Raw genomic sequence first — 25,835 nt, 5'->3', positions numbered from 1 at the left:
GAGGGCATGAATCACATGATGTGTTTATTGTCCATTTAAGCGTGCTATAAGCCTGTAAGTTTGTTGAAGGATTTAGCCCTAATTGAAAGTCTGAAATAAAGTAATAAATGGCCTCATGTTGAATTGTTGAACGATTTTTTCGATAGTATTTTGAATATAGGTCTGTCGGTTTAACTATTGCTGGCTTATTGGTTATTTTTGGTGCTGCCTGTTGCAATTTTCTATCTCTTGACGCTAATTCAGTGCTATGGATTCAAAGAAATACATTAAAACTTAAAAGCATGTATATCATGTAGTGTAGCCTGCTAACTGCACCTGCAAGAAGCTGGTATAGTGCCATAGTGGTATTCACATGTATTTCTTTGAAATTTAATATTTTAGGATGTTATTTCATATTGAATTATTTATGATATTTAGCTATTGAGTAATATGGATTAAATCCTTTAATTGGTTCATTAGATGAAGGATTTAAACACACTTCCTGAACTTTTTATTGATGAGAATGAGGAACTTCACATTGAAGATAATGTGGTAGAGCCATCTAATGATAGTTCAGTGGTAATTAAGAATTGTAGGAGGATGACTTCCAAGGTTTGGGGGAATTTTGAGATGCTATCTAATCATACAGATGGTAAGCAAAATTTATAAATATAAAAAATGTGGTGAACAATACTTGTGTGAGAGTAAAAATGGGACTGGTAACTTAAGAAGGCATTTACAAAATTGCAAGAAAAGAGATCTATGTGACATAGGCCAGCACATATTGCAAACCACTTCAAATTCTTCTATTTCCATAACTGATCATAAGTTTGACTCGTCAGAATTTTGTGATTTATTTCCTGCTTACATAATTATGCATGATTTGTCATTCCAATGTGTTGAATGGTTGGGTGTTCGAGCACTTTTGAGCTATCTTCCTCGGGATGTTCAACTATTTTCTAGGAATACAACAAGGAATGATTGCAATAAATTATTCAATAAAGAAATTTCAAATATTCATTCACATTTTTCTAAGTGCAGTAGCAGAGTTTGTGTTACATCTAACTTGTAGACATCTATAAACACTGATGGATTTATTTGCTTATTCGTGCATTTTATTGATAATGATTGGCATCTACATAAAAATATCATTAGTTTTTCTTTTATGCCACCACCCCATGATGGTATAGCGCTATTTGAGAAATTGCAATATCTTTTATTGAGTGGAGAATTGAATCTAAGGTTTTCAGTATTACATTAGACAATGCTTCTGCAAATAATGTTTGTGTTGATTACTTGAGAAACCAAATGAATTTGAGGAGTGCCCTTCTATGTGAAGGTGAGTTTTTTCATATAAGATGCACTGCACATATTATTAATCTTATTGTCCAAGAGGATATGAAGGAGATTGATGGCTCAATCTCCAAAATCAGGGAGAGCATTAAATATGTCAAAGGCTCTTAGGCAAGGAAGCAAAAATTTCTTGATTGTGTTAAGCAGAGTTGTTTGAAATCTAAAAGGGGTTTATGATAAGATGTTCCTACTAGGTGGAACTCCACTTTTATAATGCTAGACAGTGCTTTGTATTATCCAAGGGCATTTCAGCACCTAGAGTTGGGTGACTTTAACTATAAATCGTGCCCATCAAATTCAGAATGGGAGAGAGTAGATAATATTTCTACTTTTTTAAGGCCTTTCTACAATATAACATGTGTGATATCTGGCACAAAGTACCCTACATCAAATCTTTATTTTCCATGCATTTCAACTGCTTATGCCGCATTGAAACATGAGTTGTTAGAGAGCTATGATTACTTAAAAGAAATGGCCTTAAGGATGATTATAAAATTTGAGAAATATTGGTCCGAATTTAGTGTCATTCTTGCAATAGCAATTATTCTTGATCTAAGATATAAATTCACATTAGTGGAATGGTGCTATAGGAGGTTATATGTAGGGGATTATGTACTTGAGCTTAAGAAAGTAAAGGATAAATTGTTCTCATTATTCTCCAATTACACAAATAGTGGGAATGTTGTATCTGGGCTTGGTTCAAATTCTCAAGAAAGGCCACAAACTGAAAGCTCCACTTGTAGTTCACTACTGTTATTCAATTTCAATTCCTTCAGGTAGTTAATTACTTAATGTTCTGCTGTTAATTGATTTCATAAATTAATTGGGTTCATGTGTTAAACTTTAACTTTCCCAAACAGGATTTCGATTCATTTGAAGAGGAGGTTTATATGCCGAAAAAATATGAATTGGAGATATATCTTGATGAACCTAAACTTGATAGAAAAATTGAGCTAGATATACTACATTTCTGGAAAGGCAATCAATATAGATTCCTTGAAGTTTCTACAATGACACATGATGTTTTGTGTATTCCTATAACAACAGTGGCCTTTGAAAGTGCATTTAGCAATAGTGGTCGAATCCTAGATCAGTATCGAAGTTCACTTAAACCTGATATTGTTGAGGCTTTGGTTTGTGCTAAGAATTGGTTATATGGTGACAAGGGTGTATATCAACTTTAACTTTATTCAATATCTTGAAGGATTACAGTTAGTTATGGTTATGAATATCTATTTTTATTTGTTGCAGTTTTGCATGACCCTAAACTTGAAGGTGTAACTGAAGATATTCTTGCTTCAACAGTAAATCGAGTTGAAGATGAAGCTGGGGAAAGTTCTGATATTAAGTAATAATGCAATATATGGTTCTTAAATTCTACCAGCTATGCAATTACTATAAATCCTGATTCCTATACTATTGTTAGTATTAATGTTTTAAGTGACCTGGACTCTCTATGGACCTGCACTTCTTATTTCACTGGTTATATGGCTAAATCAATTTTAGTTAATTTTTTATATTTACTAAATGGCTAAATGCTAAAGCTGCTTCTGACTTGTGAGTTGGGAATGAGTTGTTAGATCCGGCTGCTGTTTTGGATTTTCTGTAATCTCATACACTCATCCGGTTGTTTTGAATATATATTTTTATTTGTGAGACCTACTGTTTTTCCATATTCTTTGTCCTGTTTTGTTGAATTTGGATCAATCTCCTGCATGGGTGATTGGCTGCATAACTGCAGTCTGCATTCATATTTCTTGATGGTTTGTTTGCCTATTTGGGATTGGAAATATATATGTAAGTGAATATATTTCCTGCTATTTCCTTCTGGTTCATATTTCCTGCTGTTCTTATTTCCTGTTGGTTCATATTTCCTACTGGTTGCTCTTAGAATTCATTATTTCATATATTTTTTATTTGAAATATTAATAGAATAAACGATGATGATAGACCTTTTAAAATGAATGTGGGAAGATCCGAAGATATGTGTAAGTTCTAATCAGCTAATGTGATATTACAACCAGGAGGCATTTGTATTTACTTTAAAAGAGCAGATACAAAGTGAGTACAAATTGTTTCCTTGGATGCTAATATTACTAATATGCTAACATTTATTAAACGTACACCTCATTATGTGATTAATGAATTGGAAGGTTTAATCTGAGCAATGTATTAGATAATAAATACTTAGAATTTTATACTTGTTTAAATATGTTTATTGTAGTTTTAACTCTAAGACGATAGGTGATTGAAGAATGAAGATAGATTATCAGATTCAGACATTCTTGGAGGCTGGAGCAGTTGAGTCCGAACCATTGAAGGCTTGAACCTTGAAGCTTCCATATTAAGTTATTTATATTTGTTGTAAATGGGATAATTAAATTAACAATTGATATTTCTCTTATTTGATATGTGAGATTGTACCTTTGTAATTGACTAATTGTAACATGTAAATTATTTGCAGATTTGTAATTGTAAAAAATTGCCCATGGTTTTCACTTTTCAGCCATTTAAAACTTGTTTTTAATTTTTTATAGTGCAGCCAAGTCAAACGGGTCGGGTCGGGTCGGGTTGACTCGGACCCGAAGCAGTTCGGGTCTGGGTCAGCATAAATGACTCGTTTCAAGAAACGGGTCGGGTCAATTTCGTCAAACCCGATCCAAAACCCGTTTTTTACAGCACTAGTTATGGCCCTTTGTGCAGCGACATTTGCTTGCCTGATTGCTTCTGATTCAACTTCTTTCAGCTATAGACCATATCAATGCCCTTTGGAGGAATTCTTCCCCCACTAGCCACCCTTCCTTTTAGAGGCATTGCATGAAGGCCTTTGACGCATCACACCTGCTCTTCCTTCCCCACCCTCAGAAGGCATATCACGCTTTGGTAAAACACTTAGTCAAAGGATGATCAAAAGCAAGTGTAGAGAGAAGAAAACAAGTTAGCAGATGTTTTGGCCATGCTAGCGTTAGTTATTCAATTACTCGTATATCGCTCAATGGAATCGAGTCCCTTATCATTGAGAAAGTCTCGACCATGAATTTCCAGAAAGACAAAGAGATAGTCTCGATGAAATAGATGGAGGCATTGTATATAAAGATAGATGTGCAATAGCAAGGAAGAATGCGCGACTTCTATCTAAAAATTCTATCAAAAAGGAGGAAGCTAAAAAGCGCTTCGCGCATCTTATTTCGGTGCTCCTCCATAGCAATATCATAATTTGTTCAAGAATATAATTCATGTCGAAGGAAGGACTTGGCTGACACGAGACCAAAGACATGGTATGAAAGAATATGGAACGCCTTTTCGCTCCAACCTCTTCTTATCCATTCCAACGCTTTTGATCTATTAAAGCATAGAAGGCATACCATCTAAAAATCGACTTTCAAATCACATTCATCTCGCTCCAACCTCTTCTCTATCCATAATAGCCGACACAAGACTCCAAAAGCAAGCAAAATAGCTAGAAGGCTTGCTTCGCCGAATAATTATTATTCACGAGAAAAGATTCGATTTGAACTTCGTAGAGTCGATACTGTTGTTGTCTGCGCTAGGGGCTGTCCCCCACTCCCATCCCAGGGCAACTCAGGAGTTTTTTTTTTTAATCGGGTGTAACTATGCACGTCTGTGTCCGGGTTAGCTTGGTTTTGGCCCGATCAACATCTGCATTAGAAATGTACAATTGTCTGTGGCATGGCCTTCATAAGGAATTAATCCTTTGCATTTCTTAAAGCAAGCCTGCTAGCACTTTCACTTACGCCAGTGCAATTAAAGCCTTCTCTTTGGTACGTGCCTCATGCATACAAGGTGAGTGTGGTGGATGGGTCCTATACTACCATCACACCACGAGATCCCTTTCCCTTACTTCTTGGGATGGGCAAGAGGCACAGATTCTTAATAGTTGCGATATGCTTGAACAGCCTTTTGCAGGCGGAAAAGGTGTTCAAGACAACGGTCGAGACTCAGACCTTTTTTCTTTGATTTGAAAACTCAAACGCTACGTGCCTAATGGCATAAGCATCAAAATCAAAGAAAAAATATGTAATTGAACGATTCAAATAATTGCCAATAATATTGTAAACTTTCTTTTTTAGAGCCTGCAAAAAGGGAGAAAAAGAATAGCGCAACCAAGTAGCCATAAATGATACCAAAAGCATATCCTCGAAAATCCCCTAGCATAAATAGATTATACTCTCTCTGCTATCAAGGCTCAAACAGCCCCTGTGAATGTTGCTCAGTATAATGAGATTCATTGCCAAAAGAGTCATGAATCTAAGTAAACTCAACAACATGTACTATATGGCTTAACAAACTCTTAATCTGAAAATCCCCCTAGCATAAACAAATTATACTCTCTCTGCTATCAAGGCTCAAACAGCCCCTCTGAATGTTGCTCGGTATAATGAGATTCATTGCCAAAAGAGTCCTGAATCTAAGCAAACTCAACAGCATGTACTATCTAGCTTAACAAACTCTTAATCCAAGTGTCTAAGAAAAAAGTCACCGACGATTATGGCCTCTCCTCTTCTATTGATAAAGATGATAATAATATCTCAAACTCTGATGAAGACTCGCTAAATACACAAACTCCCCCTTCGATGCTGAACAGTGGGTCGACAACTAAACAAATCATAATATAAAGAAATACACTCCTCGCAAGTAATGTTGAGAATTAGCAAGCTGGAAATAATCTATAAATCCCAAAGTGTGATAGTGATCCCATTGGGTCTGATCCAACAAGTGTTCGTAATGTTATCCCAACGCTCAATAATAGTATGGAATAAAGAAGAAGTCAAACGGTTATAATCAAATAAAGAAATATAAATAGTCTCATATACTCTTACCTGCTTCAATGCTTGCTAATATACTATGAGTATATAACAAGCCCAAAAAGTATAGCCACTTAAGGCCTGAAGGGGATTATCAAATGTAGAATCACACTATTTCTCCTCCATCTCGTGATACATTAAGCAATAACTAAGCAGCCAAATAACATATGTATTGTCCATAAAATTTCCTGTCGAGTGTAGAATGCCTTAATCACCATAACTCAGGCCCTCAACAATTCGCTCGAAAAAATCACCATCACTACGATGTAGTCCAAGGGTGACAATCTAATCTGCGGGGTCATGTTTAACTGAACCATCTGAATCAAAAAGAGGCATACGAGGAGATTGATTGAGAAGACTGTCATATATATCTTTGTCAACTAGCAAATCTCAATGAAAATATAGTCAATCTAAAATAGAAACTAATTAAGAAAGATCGTATTTGTCAATCACCTTCTTAACATCCTCTTCTGAAGGTTCAATATAAGGCAATGAATAGGGTCTGAGCCAAACAAATATCAAAACCTTAAAAAGTAAGGGAACAACGAAAATCCACAATTGACAACTACAATGAATTTCTTGTGTGAAAATCACCTAACAAATTTGTTGGGAGACAATTTGCTTGCTCATTTTAAAATAATAATAAAATAGCAAAAGCTGAATTAAAAAAAGACAGGAATAAAAATAGATGCAATGCTTAGTGAAATGACATCCATTTGGTAAATAACACAAAATAAATATCTTTTTTCGCGCGGGGGCAAGGGGCTGGGCTAACGTGCAATCTCTCCTAACTCCAGCTCTATGCCTTCCCGACTAAATCGCACCAATGTGAATCCTACGCCGCCTGTCCGATTCCGAACGAAACAACCCCCGCTCCCTTTGTTCATGCATGGGATTAGCAACTCGTCGCTCCCTTCGTTCATGCATGGCACTCAATAGTTTTCTCCCCTACTGCACAGTCAACCTCTGACCTCACAACCAGCTTAGAAAAAACCTCTAGCGCCCAAATTCCTCTCTAACCGGACATGCTCTATCTACGTCACCCGGCTATCTACAAAAATGCGAACACCTTGCACAATCTGTTCCGATCGAACACATATGATTCCTTTCCTCTGCTTCTCATGACAACCCCGCAGTCCACCTCTTGTTTTGTTCAAAACTACTATTATGCATGACCCTCCTTAGTTCCCCTATGTCGAATTCTGAAAAGAAACACTACTTGATTGGTTTGAGTTATCTTTAGTTCAAAAAGAAAATAGTAATTTGAACTATCTATATATGCCTTATTTATGCTCTAATGACAACAACTAATAGTCTAATTAAGTAGTCAAAAGAAAATCTGGTATAATTAAATAAATCTTATAGGAAACAGGCATCCAATTTTTAAGAACCTCCAACGTCGATCCAAGATCCTGCCAGGAATGCATAAATTGAAGCCCTCGCATCATCGATCTAAGATCTAGCCAGGAATCCGGTCGAGAAGAACCAACGGCAAATACTCCCAAGCTCCCCTCAGGAGGAGGGGACACCGGAAGGCTCCAAAAACTAACTTTATAGAGTTTTGACCAAATTAAAATGCATAAAATATAATATACACAAAATCATTGAAATAAAAAAGGGTAATTATTTTTTAAAATGTGCTGAGTAAATTTCCTAACTGGACAAACTAACAAAAATAAATTTATGGTTCCCAAACCTAGGCTTTTTTTCTCATTCTCTTTTCTCTTTATTTTTAATTTCTTATTCTTTATCTGTCGTAGGAATAAGAAATTAAAGGTTTTTAATAGATCGGTAATCGAATGGGATATTTAGATTAAAATAATAATATAATATTATATAATTATATAAATTATTTAATTTTAAATACAAAGATCATCTAAAACAATTTATATCTTCAAATCTAGAACTCTAAAATTACAAAAAAATCATAAAATAGCATATCATTTTTAGAAAATTTTGGTGAAATAAATTTATGAATAAAACATCTGACCATCCCAACATCTTCGTTTGAACCGACAGGAGTCAATTTATTAAGGATTCACAGTAATTCTAAAAAATTATGAAAAAAAATTAATGTAATTAAAGCGCTACAATATTTATGCTGCAGCGAATATGAATTGTGATTTGGACTTATAATGACTCCTAAAAATTTTATTTATTTGAGTCAAAATACATGCTATTACAATATCACCGCCACAGAAAAATGTCACCCTCGACGTTTTCGCAAGTGAATCAAAATAAGTTTAATATAAAACAAAACCATATCTATAATATAGTAAATCAAAATTGCAGCGCTCAATTTCTCGTAGCAGGGGACATACACACCTTTAATGCGTGTAGTGGGAAGGCTCAATTTCTCGTAGTTTTCCCCTAAATGGGGGAGACGCCGGGAGGCTACCAAAATTTTGAGTGAATATACGATCACACCTCAGACCTAATTTGAACTCAAAAAAATAAGAACTTGAACTCTAAAAGATAGCAGGGGACATGAACTGGACATTAATGAACTAAGTATAAACTTGAACAAAATTTGAACTTAATAGGTGATAACAAATTTGTTGCAAACTTGGTTTCATGGATTGTGCTTTTGATTTTAGAAAACACTTTGACTACCTTCCTCTACTGACGTTTCAGGACCAAAAGATCAGACGACAAATGGAGCCAGCTCAAGATTAGGCAGATTAGGGTTGAGTCAGTCTGTAATTTTTTTCTTTTTCCTTTCTTAAGTCAATTGTAATCTTTGAAGTAATTGATGCAAAGTAACCCTACACACACACACTTGAGAGTTTTAAAATATCTATTTTTACTTACATCGTACAGGATGATATTTATATCGGCTTGGACGATCGAGTTTAAAACAGAAACTCTAATCAAGATATATAAGTTAAGGCAACCATCATTAACAGATCGGCCTGTACGATACAATTATCGTACAGGACGATATGCTCAATACATAAAGAAATAGCCGCCATGATCAATTTAGGTATTCAATGGTTTCATTCTCTTTGATTTCATCATGAGAAACTTATTTTATTTGCTCTTCTTCTATTTATGATTGTTGTTGCTACTGCTTCAAAAAAAAGAGAAGTGATTAGGATGAAGTTTGCCAATGAAAACAACTTAGCTATGAATTCTTGCATTGAACGAACTAACAAATTGATGTCTCAAAAACCTAGGCTTTTCATGTTCTCGCTATTTTTCATTTATTGTACTCGATTAAGAATAGAAATAGGTAATTAAAGGCTTTTAATGGGCAGGTAATGGAATAAAATATTTAGATTAAAATAATAATATAATATTATATAATTATATAAATTATTTAGTTTTAAATAAAAAGATCCTATAAATAATATTACATCTTAAATCTAGATATCTAAAAATTACAAGAAACATGCATAAAAAATAATACCAATTTTAAAAAATTTTGGCAAAAATGATTATAAAATAAACACATGACGGTCCTAAAACCCCCACTTGTACCAATGGTGTCAATTTTTTTAGAATTTGAACTAATGCATAAAAATTATGAAAAAAATAGTATAATTGAAGCACTAAAATATCTATGATATGGCAAAGAAGGTTTGTTATTTGGACTTACAATGATTCCTAAAAATTTAATTTGTCTATGTAAAAATATAAGCTATTACAAAGATTGTAAAAAAAATAAATATTGGTTGCTAATGAATTGAAAAAAATATGAAATTCTTTCACTTTAGATTTTGGGGTGTCACACTAACCAAGCACAAACCCACATGCATGAAACGAGAGTTCACATAATAAAAATATATAAGTATATAAAAACATATGCAAGCAATACACAAGCTGACCTTGATCATTCAAAACACGCACGTACATATACCTCACATCCATAAATAGTTCAAGCAATTCCCACACCTTTAATAAGCACACACAATTCAAAAACACATGCACATTCCACATAAACACACCATATAATAAAGCATCAATTACACCTAACAAATTGAATTCATCCATTAATCAAACTTAATCATTTAGTAAATCATAATTAAATAATAATGTGAATTTATACTTATTATTTTTCGATTAAGACATCACAAGCATGAGCACACATCGTTCACATAAAAATACACAATTAATATATATAAAATATTTATGATATGCATAAACATACAAAATAAGCATTCAAGAGAGTTACCCTCAAGCTAACAGTTCACACATGCACACACCACTCACAAACACCCATAGGCATGCACTCACACTTGCTAGCAACCATACAAAAACCTGCACGCCAAGATAAAGTTCATATAGATCGCACATACAAGTGTTCAAATAGACATACATACAACATAATTAAATAACCATGCATAGTTCACACTTATTCACATGCATTTATAGGTCACACGCACATACATACACATTGCAAACACTAAACTATCTCTAATCATGCATAATACTAACATTGTACGTTATAAATTCTCCCATTTTTGCCCTAAGGTAGCATGCTTTGTCAGTGAAGAGGGGTTGGCAAGGCGATAGACTCACATATATATATAAACACATAGCATACGCACAAGCATGCAATTCAAACACAAACAAACGTGTATGACATTCACACACCCACCAACACAAGCAACCATGTGATTACCCTTATGCTTACCAACCGAACATTAACCCACATGCATAAATAGAGTACAGATAATTACACATATAACTATTTAAACACCCAAATTCATACAAAATATGCACAAGGGCATAAATCACACAAACATGCACATGAGTACACCATACACATAGAAAGTTCAAACAACTCACACATGCTATTACAAAGATTGAAATAATTGACTTTTGGTTGCAAGAGAATTGAAAAAAAAAAATGAAATTCTTTCACTCTAGATTTTTGGGAGTCACACTAACCAAGCACAAACCTACATGCATAAAGCCAGAGTTCACATAATAAGAATATATAAGTATTTAAAAATATATGCAACCAATACACATGCTGACCTTGATCACTCAAAATACACACGTACATATGCCGCACATACATAAATAGTTCAAGCAATTCCCACACCGCACAAATAATTCAAAAACACATGCATATTCCACATAGACACACCATACATTCATACGTCAATTACACCTAATAAATTGAATTCATCCATTAATCAATCTCAATCATTTAGTAAATCATACTTAAATAACAATGTCAATTTATACTTATTATTTTTGGATTAAGACATCACAAACATGAGCACATATCTTTCACATACAAATACATAATTAATACATATAAAACATTTACTTATTATATGCATAAACATACAAAATAAGCATTCATGAGTCACCCTCATGCAAACAGTTCACACATACACACATAGGCATGCACTCACACTTGCTAGCAGCCATACCAAAACCTGCACGTCATGATAGAGTTCATATAAATCGCACATACAAACATTCAAACAGACATACATACAACACACTTAAATAAACATGCATAGTTCACACATTCAAATGCATTTAAAGATCACATGTACATACATGCACGTTGTAAATACTAAAATATCTCTAATTATGTATAATACTAATATTCTACGTCATAAATTCTCTCATTTTTACACTAGGTTAGCACGCTTTGGCAGTAAAGAGAGGTTGGCGTGTCGATGGATTACCCTTATGTGACATTCACACACCCACCAAACGCAAGCACCAATGTGATTACCATTATTCTTACCAATCAAACATTAACCCACATGCATAAATAGAGTTCACATAGTTCACACATAACTAACTAAACACCCAAATTCGTATAAAATATGCACAATAGCATAAATCACACAAATATGCACATGAGTACTCCATACACACGTAAAGTTCAGACAACTCACACATGTTATTACAAAGATTGTAAACAAATGAATATTGGTTGCTAATGAATGAAAAAAAATAAATTATTCCACTTTAGATTTAGGGGTGTCACACTAACCAAGCACAAACCCACATACATAAAGCAAGAGTTCACATAATAAGAATATATAGGTATTTAAAAACATATGCAACCAATACACATGCTGACCTTGATCACTCCAAATACACACATACATATACCGCACATACATAAATAGTTCAAGCAATTCCCACACCTTTAAAAAGCAAACACGATTAAAAAACACGTGCACATTTCACATAGACACACCATACATTCATACGTCAATTACACCTAACAAATTGAATTCATCAATTAATCAAGCTCAATCATTTAGTAAATCATACTTAAATAACAATGTCAATTTATACTTATTATTTTTGGATTAAGATATCCAAAGCATGAGCACACATCGTTCACACACAAATACATAATTAATATATATAAAATATTTACTTATGATATGCATAAACATACAAAATAAGAATTCAAGAGAGTTACCCTCATGAAAATAGTTCATACATGCACACACCACTCACAAACACCCATAGGCATGCACTCACACTTGGTAGCCGCCATACAAAAACTTGCACACCAAGATAGAGTTCATAAAAATAATACATACAAGTGTTCAAACAAACATACATACAACACACTTAAATAACAATGCTTAGTTTACACATATTCACATGCATTTAAAGATCACATTAACATACATGCACATTGTAAACACTAAAATATCTCTAATCATGTATAATACTAATATTGTACGTTATAAGTTCTCCCATTTTTACCCTAGGGTAGCACGTTTGGCAGTGAAGAGGGGTTCGGGTGGCAATGGACTCACATATATATATCTAAACACATCATATGCACAAGCGTGCAATTCAAACACAAACAAACTTGTATGACATTCACACACACACACACACACACCAAACGCAAGCACCAACGTGATTACCCTTATGCTTACCAACCGAACAATTACCCACATGCATAAATAGAGTTCACGTAAGTCATACATATAACTATTTAAACACCCAAATTCATACAAAATATGCACAAGGGTATAAATCACACAAACATGCACATGAATACACCATACACACAGAAGTTCAAATAGCTCACACATGCTGTTACAAAGATTGTAAATAAATGAATATTGGTTGCTAATGAATTTGAAAAAAAAAAAAGAAATTATTTCACTTTAGATTTTTGGGGTGTCACACTAACCAAGCACAAACCTGCATGCATAAAGCCAGAGTTCACATAATAAGAATATATAAGTATTTAAAAATATATGGAACCAATACACACGCTGACCTTGATCACTCAAAACACACACGTACATATGACGCACATACATAAATAGTTCAAGCAATTCCCACACCTTTAATAAGTACACATTATTCAAAAACACGTGCACATTCTACATAGACACCATACATATGTTAATTACACCTAACAAATTGAATTAATCCATTAATCAAGATCAATCATTTAGTAAATCATACTTAAATAATAATGTCAAATTATACTTATTATTTTTGGATTAAGACATCACAAACATGAGCACACATTTTCACACACAAATACACAATTAATACATATAAATTATTTACTTATGATATGCATAAACATACAAATAAGCATTCAAGAGAGTTACCCTCATACAAATAGTTCACACATGCGCACACCACTCACAAACACCCATAGGTACGCACTCAAACTTGCTAGCAGCCATACAAAAACCTACACGCCAAGATAGAGATCATATAGATCACACATACAAATGTTCAAACAGACAGACATATAACACACTTAAATAACCATGCATAGTTCATACATATTCACCTGCATTTAAAGATCACATGTACATACATACACATTGTAAACAATAAAATATCTCTAATCATGTATAATTCTAACATTGTCCATTATAAATTCTCCCATTTTTTCCCTAGGGTAGCTTGCTTTGGCAGTGAAGAGGGGTTGGCGTGGCGATGGACTCACATATATATCTAAACACATAGCATATGCACAAGAATGCAATTCAAACACAAACAAATGTGTATGACATTCACACACCCACCAAATGCAAGCACCAATGTGAGTACCCCTATGCTTACCAACCGAACATTAACCCACATGCATAAATAGAGTTCACATAGTTCACACGTATAACTATTTAAACAGCTAAACTCATACAAAATATGCACAAGGACATAAATCACTCAAACATGCACATGAGTATACCATACACATAGAAAGTTTAGATAACTCACACACAAGAAGGATTCATAGAATTTAGACACTCTCAATTCAAACACATATCGACACAAATTGAAAGTGCACATATGCACACGAACACACTCATATGTTAATGAAACCCAATTAAAAGGAATTTTCATTAACCATGCACAATTAGTTTATTAATTATACTTATTTGACTAAATCAACGATAATTTTAATTATTATTCGTTACAGTAATGCTTTTTTAGTCAATACATATAACAAACATAAAAACACTCGCACAATAACACATCTAAATGCTTTTCGGGTCAACACATACCACACGATTCAAAAATGAATGCACTATCCATTCACATTTATAAACACAGCTGAAACACAAATAAGAATGCACGAAGGCCAAACTCGCACACACATCTATACATGCACGTACTACCAAAGCACTCATGCGAACAAACTCGTGCCCACTAGCCATGCAAAAGATTTCACATAGTTCACACATACAAAGAGTTTAAACACATGCAAGCAAACGACACATGCAAAAGGACATGAATTACAAAAATCACACATTAATAAACACACGAACATAGAGAGTTCAATAAAAACACAAATAAGCACACAAATAAAGAGTTTGCACATCTAAACAAGCATGCAAACTTCAAACATACATGCACAAATATATCAAAAACATTTATCAAAATTTATTTATCATTTAATCAAGCTTAATTAGTGTGTTAATCATAATTAATTTGCACTATTATTATCACACTCCAAGATCTATATTGGAAAAATTACATTTTTCTTCCATTTTAACAATTTAACTAGACCTGACTAATAAATATTAGAAAAAAAATCTGATTACATTTTTGTTATGTCCAGAATCTCATATCATAGGATCCTTACTCTTTCCTGAAAATATATAAAATCACGTAATGAGCATTAATGAATAGCTCAGCAAGTAACTAAAACCTTACAACTGAAATAAATGCAAGATAAAAGAAAACAATATGCTATAAATCATCTAAGGAAATATATACATCAATGTCTATATGGATTATCTATATAAATTTTTCATTCTATACCACATCACATCTTAATTTATTATATTATCAATCACAATATCAGTAACAATTAACAGTATTAATGCTAGTAACAACATTAGTATCATGATCAATAATGTCAAATAATGTTAATGATAGTTAACAGTATTAGTGATAGTTACAATATCAGTACAGTATTCGTAATAGTGTCAGTATCAGTATTAAGATATTTAATGAGTGTATCTTAAGGGATTATTAAAAAAATTATAAAATGTAATTACCAAACAAAATAGTACATACAATTCACATATATATGCACAACAATTTTTATTCAAACTAAAATTAATTTATACTACTCTCATTTAATTATTCTTATCATAAGTACATATAAAATTCACACAGTCATGCAAAATATACAAATACAAACAAGTGCAAATACTCATGCAAAATAGAGAAATTTAATATTTTGTTCTTAAATTATATGACAAATTAAAAAATATATATATCTTACACGTAATAGATTTCATAAAATATTAATACTATTTATTCTTGTTTTATGAATAGGACAAAGGGTTATGTCAAGGTAATCTTTTATCACGTGGATTTTATAATAGGTACAACTAATTTTTCTAAATGCACAAAAAGTTCACAAACTCGTGTAAAGCATACAAATGCACATAACCTAAGAAAATTAATTATTTAAACACCAAACATAACTAATTTTGATGGGTTTATATTTATGAAGCTAAGAAAATAACTTCAATTATTTTTTAATGATATCCATGAATGATAACTTTTCCGATAGATAAAAATATATATAATGTTTTTTAAACTCAAGCAAGTACATACAATTTACATAAAAATGTACACACACAAAAGCACATGCACTCATGCAAGATGGAGTTAATTTCTAATACCCTTCTAGGAATATTTTTATCCTAAATGCTCATAAAGTTCAAACATTCATGCAAAACATGCACATGCATACAACCATACACACTAGTACAAAATAGAATTTTTTTCATATTTTTCTCTTAAATTTTATGACAATTTTAAAAAAATAAAATTCATCTAAAAAATTGATTTCATAAAAAATTAATAATAGTTTCTGTTTAACTTTTTTAATAATATTTTATCACATTGATTTTATACAACTCTCCTAAAATTACTTTTACTATAAATACACATAAAATTTATACACTCATGCAAAGCATACAAAACATATTAACGAATTATTCACAAGCATATAAACTCATACAAAATAAACTAATTTTATACTTCACTCTTAAATTTTATAAAAATTTAAATTATAAAATGTTTGTGTTAATAAGTAATGAATTTCATAAAAAAAGTAATAGTATTTATTCATGATTTTACAAATATTCTAAAGGCTTAATTACGATAATATTTTTTTCCTGAATTTTATACTACTTCTTACAATTATTATTATCATAAATGCACGTAAAATTCACATATTCATACAAAGCATATACATGCACACAAAAAAAACACACTAATATAAAATATAATTAATTTTATATTTCACTCTTAATGCTATGATAATTAAAAAAATAAAATTGTCTTACTAGGTAATTGAATTCATAAAAGATTAATAGTAATTATTCAAGATTTAATAAATATTCTAAAAGGTTTTTCCATAATGATCTTTTATCAAATAGTTTATTTGTACTAAATAAAATAAGATAGAGTTAATTACATAATAATCTCTTATAATAATTCTTATTCTAAATGCACATATAGTTCACATACTCATGCAAAACATACACATGCACATCAACTAAGAAAATTATTTATTTAAACATCGAGCATAAATAATTTTAATGGATTTTTTATTTATGAAGCATAGAAAATAACTAAAATTATTTCTCTAAGGTACCTCTGAGTATAATTTTTTTGATAAATAAAATATTATACAATATAATTTACACCCAAGCAATCGCAAACGATTTATATAGACATGCACACAAGTACAGTCACTCGTGCAAGATGAATTTAATTTTATATTACTCACTAAAATCATTTTTATCCTAGATTCACATAAAGTTTGTACACTTATGCAAAGTATACACATGCACACATACTCTTACAATATAGAGAAATTCTGCAATTTGCTTTTTAATTTTATAAAATTAAAAGAACAAAATGTTGTGCTACTAAGTAAAGAAATTCATAAAATATAAATAGTTTTTAATCAACATTTTATAAAAATTTCAAAGGGCTTAGTTAAGATGATTGTTACTACGTGGATTTTAGACCACTCTCATATAATTCCAAAATCGATGCAAGTCATTCGAAAATAGTTCTAGCAATCTACTGCTATATTTGTTGGTCAAAGTATTTCCTACAATGTGCCTTGGATATTTACCAAATAGACTTGGGGCTTGTTTTACAACAAGTAGGATTTAATTTTAGAATGATTTACTAAATTATGTAAATTCAAATTTAGTAAATTCTGACTTGTTAAATCATGAAAATTGTTAGGCGTCTAGGGTTTGTTTTTCATCTTCTAAATTTCATCATTAATGTTCAATTTTGTTGCTTCGCATGAGGTAGAGTTTTGCACGAGCCACTTCTTCAGATTTTTCATTGTTGTTCGACTTCACTCCTTCAACATAGTTCACTTCCTGACATTTTCATCAGAAGCAACGATGGGAGCTTGCTCTCTATGAAGGTAACCATCTTTCTCTCTTTCATGCACTTCTTCGACCAAATCCCATAAATTCGCTAAATTTCAAAATTTATTAATCTAGGATTTAGGGGTTGTTTGGCAACAAGTGGGATTTAACTTTAGTAGAACTTAGTAAATCCTTTAAAATCAGATTTAGTAAATCCCGGGGGTGTTAAATATTGAATATTGTTTGGTATACCAAATGATAAATTCTGTTAAATCTTGATAAACTGCTTGGTAACATATTTCAAAATTTATGACAGTTAAGGATTTAAATTTGAAGGAGATTATTATAAATTCAAGATCATTGCATGAAACATAATAAAATCAACTTGAGTTCAAATAATATTACTGAAAATTCAATAAAGAGCAAATGACAAACTAATATTGACCAAAAGGCGAAATAAGAGCAACATTCAATTTTCCAGTTGACTTCATATATGTTGTTACATGTGGAGATAAATTTTGTCATTGCGATCAATTTCTTTAACTTGCAATCTGAAATAAAGAAATTATTATAAAATATAACATAGTTAGAAGTATACAATGCAAACCAAACTCTTACCTGAGCATTCCATAAATCAATGATGATATTATGCCTTATAGCTTCACCATGAATTTTTTCTCTGATTATCGCATGTAAATTAGGATCCTCATAAAAAATATCAACTTACCATCTCGAACATCATTAAGCATTTTCATCTATGAAATATTGAAAAAGAGATTATATTTGTGGTATCAACCAATGAAGTTATGTAGAACTGCACATGTAATGACTATATTTGCTTGAACACCCAATAGAAATTGTCGCATGTGCTTCATAACCTGAAAACATTCTTTCAAAATTTGAAAAGTTCCCTCTGTCAAATTGCAATGTTGTGTGTGTCAATGATTGAATAACTCTTGCTCAATAATGTATCGCCTAGATGTACATCAACGATAATCGCCTAAGTGACATTGATATCCTCGAAATGGTGTAATCAATTTATCAGTATTGGCATAACCTGAATCACCCAAGAAAGTGAGATACTTCAAACTGTCGTTATCTCACCACCCATCTAAACACATGCATGTCCCCATCTCCCTCCCATCCATAAGTTACATATAAAAACTATCGATCAAAGGACACCACAGTCATTACATTCTGCAAAGTATATCCCTTACAATTACGATAACAATTTTGTAGTTCAACTTGAGTAGCATGATGATATTTACAAATTAAATTGGAATAAGACATGAGTTATTATGAAAATAATTAACTTACCAATATAAGACCTATGACGACATAAGCATGATTATTTGCTAAACCGAGCAACACTACTGGTCAATTTCTCTAAAAACATTAATCGAGCAGTATTATGATTGTCACATTATTTAAGAATGAAATGTATAAATCGAGCAATAAATAATTAAAAAATCAAAAATTAAGATAACGAAAAGGTGAAAAAATTTGGTCAAAAATCAATCTTCTATCTACACCATATGGGATTCATCACAGGAAAAAAAGGACGAAAACAGGCATTTGATGCGTATGCAGGCTTTCTAAAGCAGAGAAAAAATTACTTGTGCGTCGAGAGCAACCAAATTGCAAATGCGAACAAAGACGTACCAACACACCGAATAGGAAGACGATTTAGAAAGGATGAGGCAGAGGGCTGGAGTGATGCCTCATTCATTTCGACAAATAAGGGCGAACACGAAGCTTCATGACATAGGCATCGCAAGTAACACTTCTCCGAATTGTAAATAACGTTAAATCCGCTGAACCAAGGGATTTAGTAAATTAATGTCATAAATCCTTAAATCCAGGATTTACCGATTGTCAAGATTTAACGTACACATAAAAATTGTTTGGCAAGATTTAGCATAAAACCCGCTTATATCCAGCTGTAAATGCGATACAAAACAACCCTTTATGATCCAAAGGGGGAGATGAAAGATTTATTCCGCCATAAGATTTAGCAAGCACTAAAATCTCATTGGCAGGATTTGGATTAAATCCTACTTAAATCATGTTAAAAACCATCATTTTGCTTAATGTAATTAAAATCTATATTGCCAACCAAATGAGCCCTTAGATCTATTGTATGTTCTTCTTAAATCTCTAATGATACTAATACTAATTCAAAGTTCAATATAAATGATATAATTTACTCAAGATACTAAAAATCAAGAAACAATCCACAACTTCTATTATATGTACTTTTGATTAATATACTAATATATTCTTGCTCATGATAGAAGGACATGACATTTGCGCACTGCAAAACATTGAGCTGTGTAAGAATATTGAAAGATAAAATTTATGAGAATCCTTGAGGAAAAGTTTCTTCCAAATATTGAAGCTAAGGAAAAATTCAAAGCAACTGAAAGAGTATAAGTTCAAATTAGTAAATCTTCTAAGAAAATATCAACATAAATTCATCAAATAGAGCTTGTCGTGATGGTGAGAATTCAATGTGATTGATACTGTGAGGATTTTTAGACTGTTAAATTTGCAAGTTAATATTTCCCGACTGTTAAAATTGAAGCTAATCTATTAGCTTTCCTATGTTTAAAGGTTTATCCATATTCTTCATAATTCATTGGAAGCTTATATTGACTTGATGTCCATAAAAAAGAATAGTCTGTTCAATTTATCCCTACTTCAAGAACAATGTCACAATATTTGAACTTCTTAGTTGTCAGCATAACATCAAATTCAATAAACCTTATTAGTGAATATATTTAATGAACATTTATATCTAATAAAATATAGTATATATAATTTATGTCCAATCTCTTTTCAACATTTATTTAGTACTTTAATAATTTTTTCCTTCAGAGTAGAAATAAAATGAGGAATTTTCAAATTATAAAATGATTTATTCGGTGTATTAAATCAAATTATAAAAGGAAAAAAATTAGTTCAATACAAAAAAGACAGGAATCATAGAGAAAGCATAAATTAAATGAAAAATAATTAAATATGTCTATGATACATTTAAATCAAATATAGCAGCTGGAGAAGAGGATAAAGAAGCATAAGTGCTACTTAAATATAACTGTTGGGGAATTTGATAAAGTAGAAGGGTTATTAAAGTGAACTTATCTCAAACAAGCGCATATGCAGCTACAGCTAGGCTGTGAATTCTCTACAAGGAGGAAATAGCATCGTGAGAGGGAGATTAGTTCAATACAAGAAAGAAAGGAATCTTAGAGAGAACATAAATTAAATGACAAATTTTAAAATATTTCTATGATACTCCATTCCTTCAATAACTCTGGAAAGTCATCAACCTTCTAATTCCTAATCTATTCAAGCAAGCATAATTCTTAAGTCCTTATCAGATTATCGAATGAAAGCTTAACTTCTGTAGTACATGGACATGAAGCTTACCTGAACTTCTGAATGATTTGGCATTAGACTTTGGCATGCAGCTTCATTAAGATAGACTGCCCATTTCTAATTAGAAAGCAAAGAAAAGTTAGCTAAAGGAAGCAGAAACATAAAAAAAAAAAAGAAGATGCATTGCAGACAAGGATCATTGAAATCAATAAAGTGAATAAAAATTTAAAAATAAAAAATATATAATAAAATCAAAAAAATTTATGATATGATATACATCATGATATAAAATTTTATATCAATAAAAAATAGAAATTTTGTATATATATAGATTATTTATACTTTTATTATACTTGAATTAAGATAAATTAAAAGAAGATATTATTTGTACAAAAAATGCATGATAAATGTGAATCATGCGTGTAAATTAAATCATTATTGAAGGATCGGTCTACTCGTAATGTCGTCAAATTTTCAATGAATATTTCAGCTGGTTCAAGCATTGGAATATTTCCTTTGATTTTTGTCACCATTTTTTCATCATAAATCAATTATAATCATTTCCTAGAAAGTCAGCATTTATAATAGAGAAACAAAAACAAACCCTCTATGTAGTTTTATAATTTAATTAATATCATCGTTAATTTTAGTGATCAAATGTTTTGACTACTAGAGTTAAAAAAAATTCAATATTATTTTATTGATTAATCCTTATACTTATCTATGTTTTCAAATTTCAAATTACAGAGGTTATCGTATTGAATTGTTGAATAAATTCTCACTCCTACATAATTTAAACAAAGTTAAATCCAAGCATTATATTTACAATAAGCTTATGATTGCAAACAATAGTACATTAGTGCTAAGTACTATAAAAGGATTTGGATCTTCGTAGGATATCTATAAAAAATAAATAAACTGGAAGAAAAAATAGTCAAATAATTTACAATGCATGATTCACAAGCTTTATTTTATGATAAAACATCAACAGCCAGCATTTTTAGTCAATTAATTTGGGAAAAGAAAAAAAAACTTTTGTGATCAAAGACACAGGGATGCCTCTAAGAAATGTGTAAAGTGTTTAAAATGTCTCCAGAAAAACCAAGAAATAATATCCTCAAAAGTTCAATCAAGGTGGTATATTTAATCACAAAATTTAATTATGTTCTCCAAAAACAAGTCATTTTTACAGAAAGAAAGAGCTCTAAAAACCCATCAATATTCTTTCATCCATACATTTTCTACATGAAATAAAACATTATTGACAACATTATAAAGAACACAAGATAATATGAAATGTAAAAGCTAGCAGCATAAAACCCTCATCTCTGCACATGAATAACCTGTATAGTACTAAAACACGAACGTAACCAAGTAATCTCAATCAAAGAAAGTTTTAATCTAACCTAGCTACCTTATTCTAATTCAGATCATTAGCAGAGAAGTAAGCAACATGAAAAACCACATGAAGCTATTGATCAAATTCATTGTGTTCAGTTATTGATCGAAATATTTTTCAAGTTATGATAAAACATTCTATAATGAATAAAAGCAATCCTCAATGATCATGAAATCCACAATTAACCCGAATTCATATTTTTCACATCAGATTGACGGATCGGGTCAATATTTGTACATGCCTAGTGCAAATATAAATTTATGCCAAGAAACATAATGCTACTTGTGTTACAAAGTAAACTAAAAATAAAAACAAAACAACTCTAATATATTACATAAGTAAACTAAAAATAAAATAAGAAAAAAAAAACTACATAAGTATACCCTGTCTTGCAATAGATTTATTTATAAAATACTTCTACATATTATATCCACGCAAAGTATACTAATGAAAGGAAATTTTTATATTGACATTAATTTTACAATCAGCTAAACACAAGAACACTTAGAAATCGTATATTATTGTAGGCGACGTGAGCATCTTAGTTGAACCTATTAACTAGCCAGCTTTCTTTTACTATCAAAATAAAAGAAATGATTAAATAATTTTCAGCATATCAAATTCTAATTTCACAAGGTATAAACCAATCTAACAAGGCAATTTTAATATTTAGAAATGTATTCCATAGAGCTAGAAAGTTCTCTTATGGTAATTAAAACTGAAACCACTGCCCCAATGACATGAAGCAAAATCAACAAAGCTCAGTTAGAAAAGTTGGATCTAGTTCACATGTACAGTTACAAAATTAACACCCAAAATTTATATATTTATAAAACTATCTCTTAATAACCTTCATTTATACGACAACCCAAATCTCAAAGAGCACGACTATGTTCCATTAACCCGTCAACCAGTCAGTTTAAAGAAATTCAATCGTTGCATAATTTTTGGAAAATAAATCCGTTAGTTTCAATAACTTAAATGAAATTGGGATTATATTAACAGATCTCCATAAGTAATTGTAATTTATAGCCAAATCGTGAGTAATATGAGTTAATAGATAGTATATGAGTCCTTAAGTCTTGTTTCTATAAATAGTATATTTTTGAAGGAATTAGATATGACGAAATGAAATGTTGCATGCCTCTCTTCAATTAAGTTAACTGTCTTTTTACTCAATTTCTAAATTGTCGACATTCTAGAATCTATTATTTCTTGTGAACCCAACAATGAGTTTGAAACAAAATCATAATAATCAAATTTAAAAAGGATACCATCTCTAAATTTTAAGCACAAACAGTTTGTGAAAATTTAATTTAACATTTGAAGTGCAATAAAATGTTATTACAACATAAAACATACAATGAAGTACATTATAAGGAGCTGTTTGTAGAAAATAAAGTTATCTTCAAATAGCAAAATGCAGTGTGAAGTATAAATTAATCAGATAATTTTAAATAATGTCCAAACAATTTACTACGACAAAAAAGAGAGGAAAATTTTAATCCTACAATATAACTCTTACAGTAAAAAGAACATTGAAGAAAAAGCTTCTGTTTTTACTGATTTGGAAATCCAATGCTTCAAGACCAATTGGCACACGGACAGTTACAACTTTAAAAGTATTTTGAATAGCATTCCTAGAAATGAATCTGAAGATTACACAATTAAAAGCTATAAGACCTTACCTAGAAATAAATTTAAAGGATTTTGGATCAAAATTACAACAAGAAAGAAAGAGCCTTTTCTTTTCGAAATGAGTGTTGGGAATAACTTGAATTAGAACCTGGGCAGAAGTCCTATACAAGAATTAAATACTAAATAATTGTGCATGAGATTTTACGAATAAAAATTGATTCATATAAGATATTCTCAATAGATTCAATGGTTTATACATCACAACATGTGAGTTGAAATAAGCTTATTATAGTGCTTCAAAATAATCATGCACTGGATCAATTATTTAAGAAAAATTAACTTCTTAGGATATAACAACAAAATAATCATTATATAATAAGTCATATAGTAGCATTTGAAAGACCTTCTGAATAAGGTCTAGTTAAAGCAATATAAATTAATAAAGTATTTAGGTTTCATCAATGCATTGGATCACATTTTAGCTTGAATTTCATATCTTTGAAGATATACCTGAGATTCCCTTTGTATTTGACAATCTTAGATAACCCATCACTTAACCCTCTTGCAAAGGCTTGTTGAGTTTGAAAGCAAACCTTCATAGCCTCCATCAGACAAATAGCAATATCAGCAATAAATTAAGCAAAATAAATCAAGATAAATCAAAGTGTTATACTTCACAACATACTCAGGTCCAATAATGTTATAGTAGTATTTCTTAAAGAACTCATAAAAACAATACTTAAATGCACGTTTACGACTATAACCAAGCAGAGTCGGTGCCCAACCCTTAAAGAAACCTTTAACAACCTGCTCTTTAAGAACAACACCAAAACCTGATGATTTATATGATGTCATCATTTTAGCTTGAATTCTTTAGAAACCTTTCAAAACCTGATGATTTACAAAATATCATTATCTCGAATGATCTTATTTAATATTCATTTGCAAGAAAAAGTGTGTTTTGATCAAACACTCACAATGAGTAGAGAAGAAGTATGATGATATAAGCAGTGTAGCATACAAATCAAGTTACCAATTAGAAGCACTTGAAAATGACTCATAAGAAAATAATGCTTAAAAGAAAATAAAAAAGTTAAACATGCCTAGTTGGGATTATAAAAAACCTTAAATTTAGTCATAGCTGGAAAGGTGGTATAATAGTAGTTGGATTGCAAATTGGAATATAAGGGATGATGGTTAAAAACATTAAAGTTTGGCTTACAAATAGTTCCTCAACACCGTACATATCCCAACCCAAGGTGGACTTAGATTACCTTCATTTAATTAAATTTATATTATCATATGGTATTAATAAGTTGAAAGTGATTTGTTGCTAAAAGATGACATGCTAGGCAGGATAACATTAGTTGCATTTAAATAAAAAAAAAAAAACATTATCACTGCTACTCTCTATTTCAGCTGGTTGGC

At 31.1% G+C, this 25,835-nt stretch overlaps 1 protein-coding gene across 1 annotated transcript in view; it reads right to left on the bottom strand.

Annotated features, from left to right (window-relative positions):
• The window catches only part of LOC110102736 (probable protein arginine N-methyltransferase 6.2), a 47,413-nt gene that overhangs the window by 20,616 nt on the left and 962 nt on the right, over positions 1 to 25,835 (bottom strand). The window contains 2 exon segments of the mRNA XM_028700557.1: positions 21,134 to 21,176; positions 21,422 to 21,487. Coding sequence (XP_028556390.1) covers positions 21,134 to 21,148 — 15 coding nt within the window. The 5' untranslated portion in view covers positions 21,149 to 21,176; positions 21,422 to 21,487.

This window comes from Dendrobium catenatum, unplaced genomic scaffold, assembly GCF_001605985.2.
Source record: "Dendrobium catenatum unplaced genomic scaffold, ASM160598v2 fragScaff_scaffold_1557, whole genome shotgun sequence".
Taxonomy (NCBI): domain Eukaryota; kingdom Viridiplantae; phylum Streptophyta; class Magnoliopsida; order Asparagales; family Orchidaceae; genus Dendrobium; species Dendrobium catenatum.
This window is presented reverse-complemented; position numbering and strand designations above follow the sequence as displayed.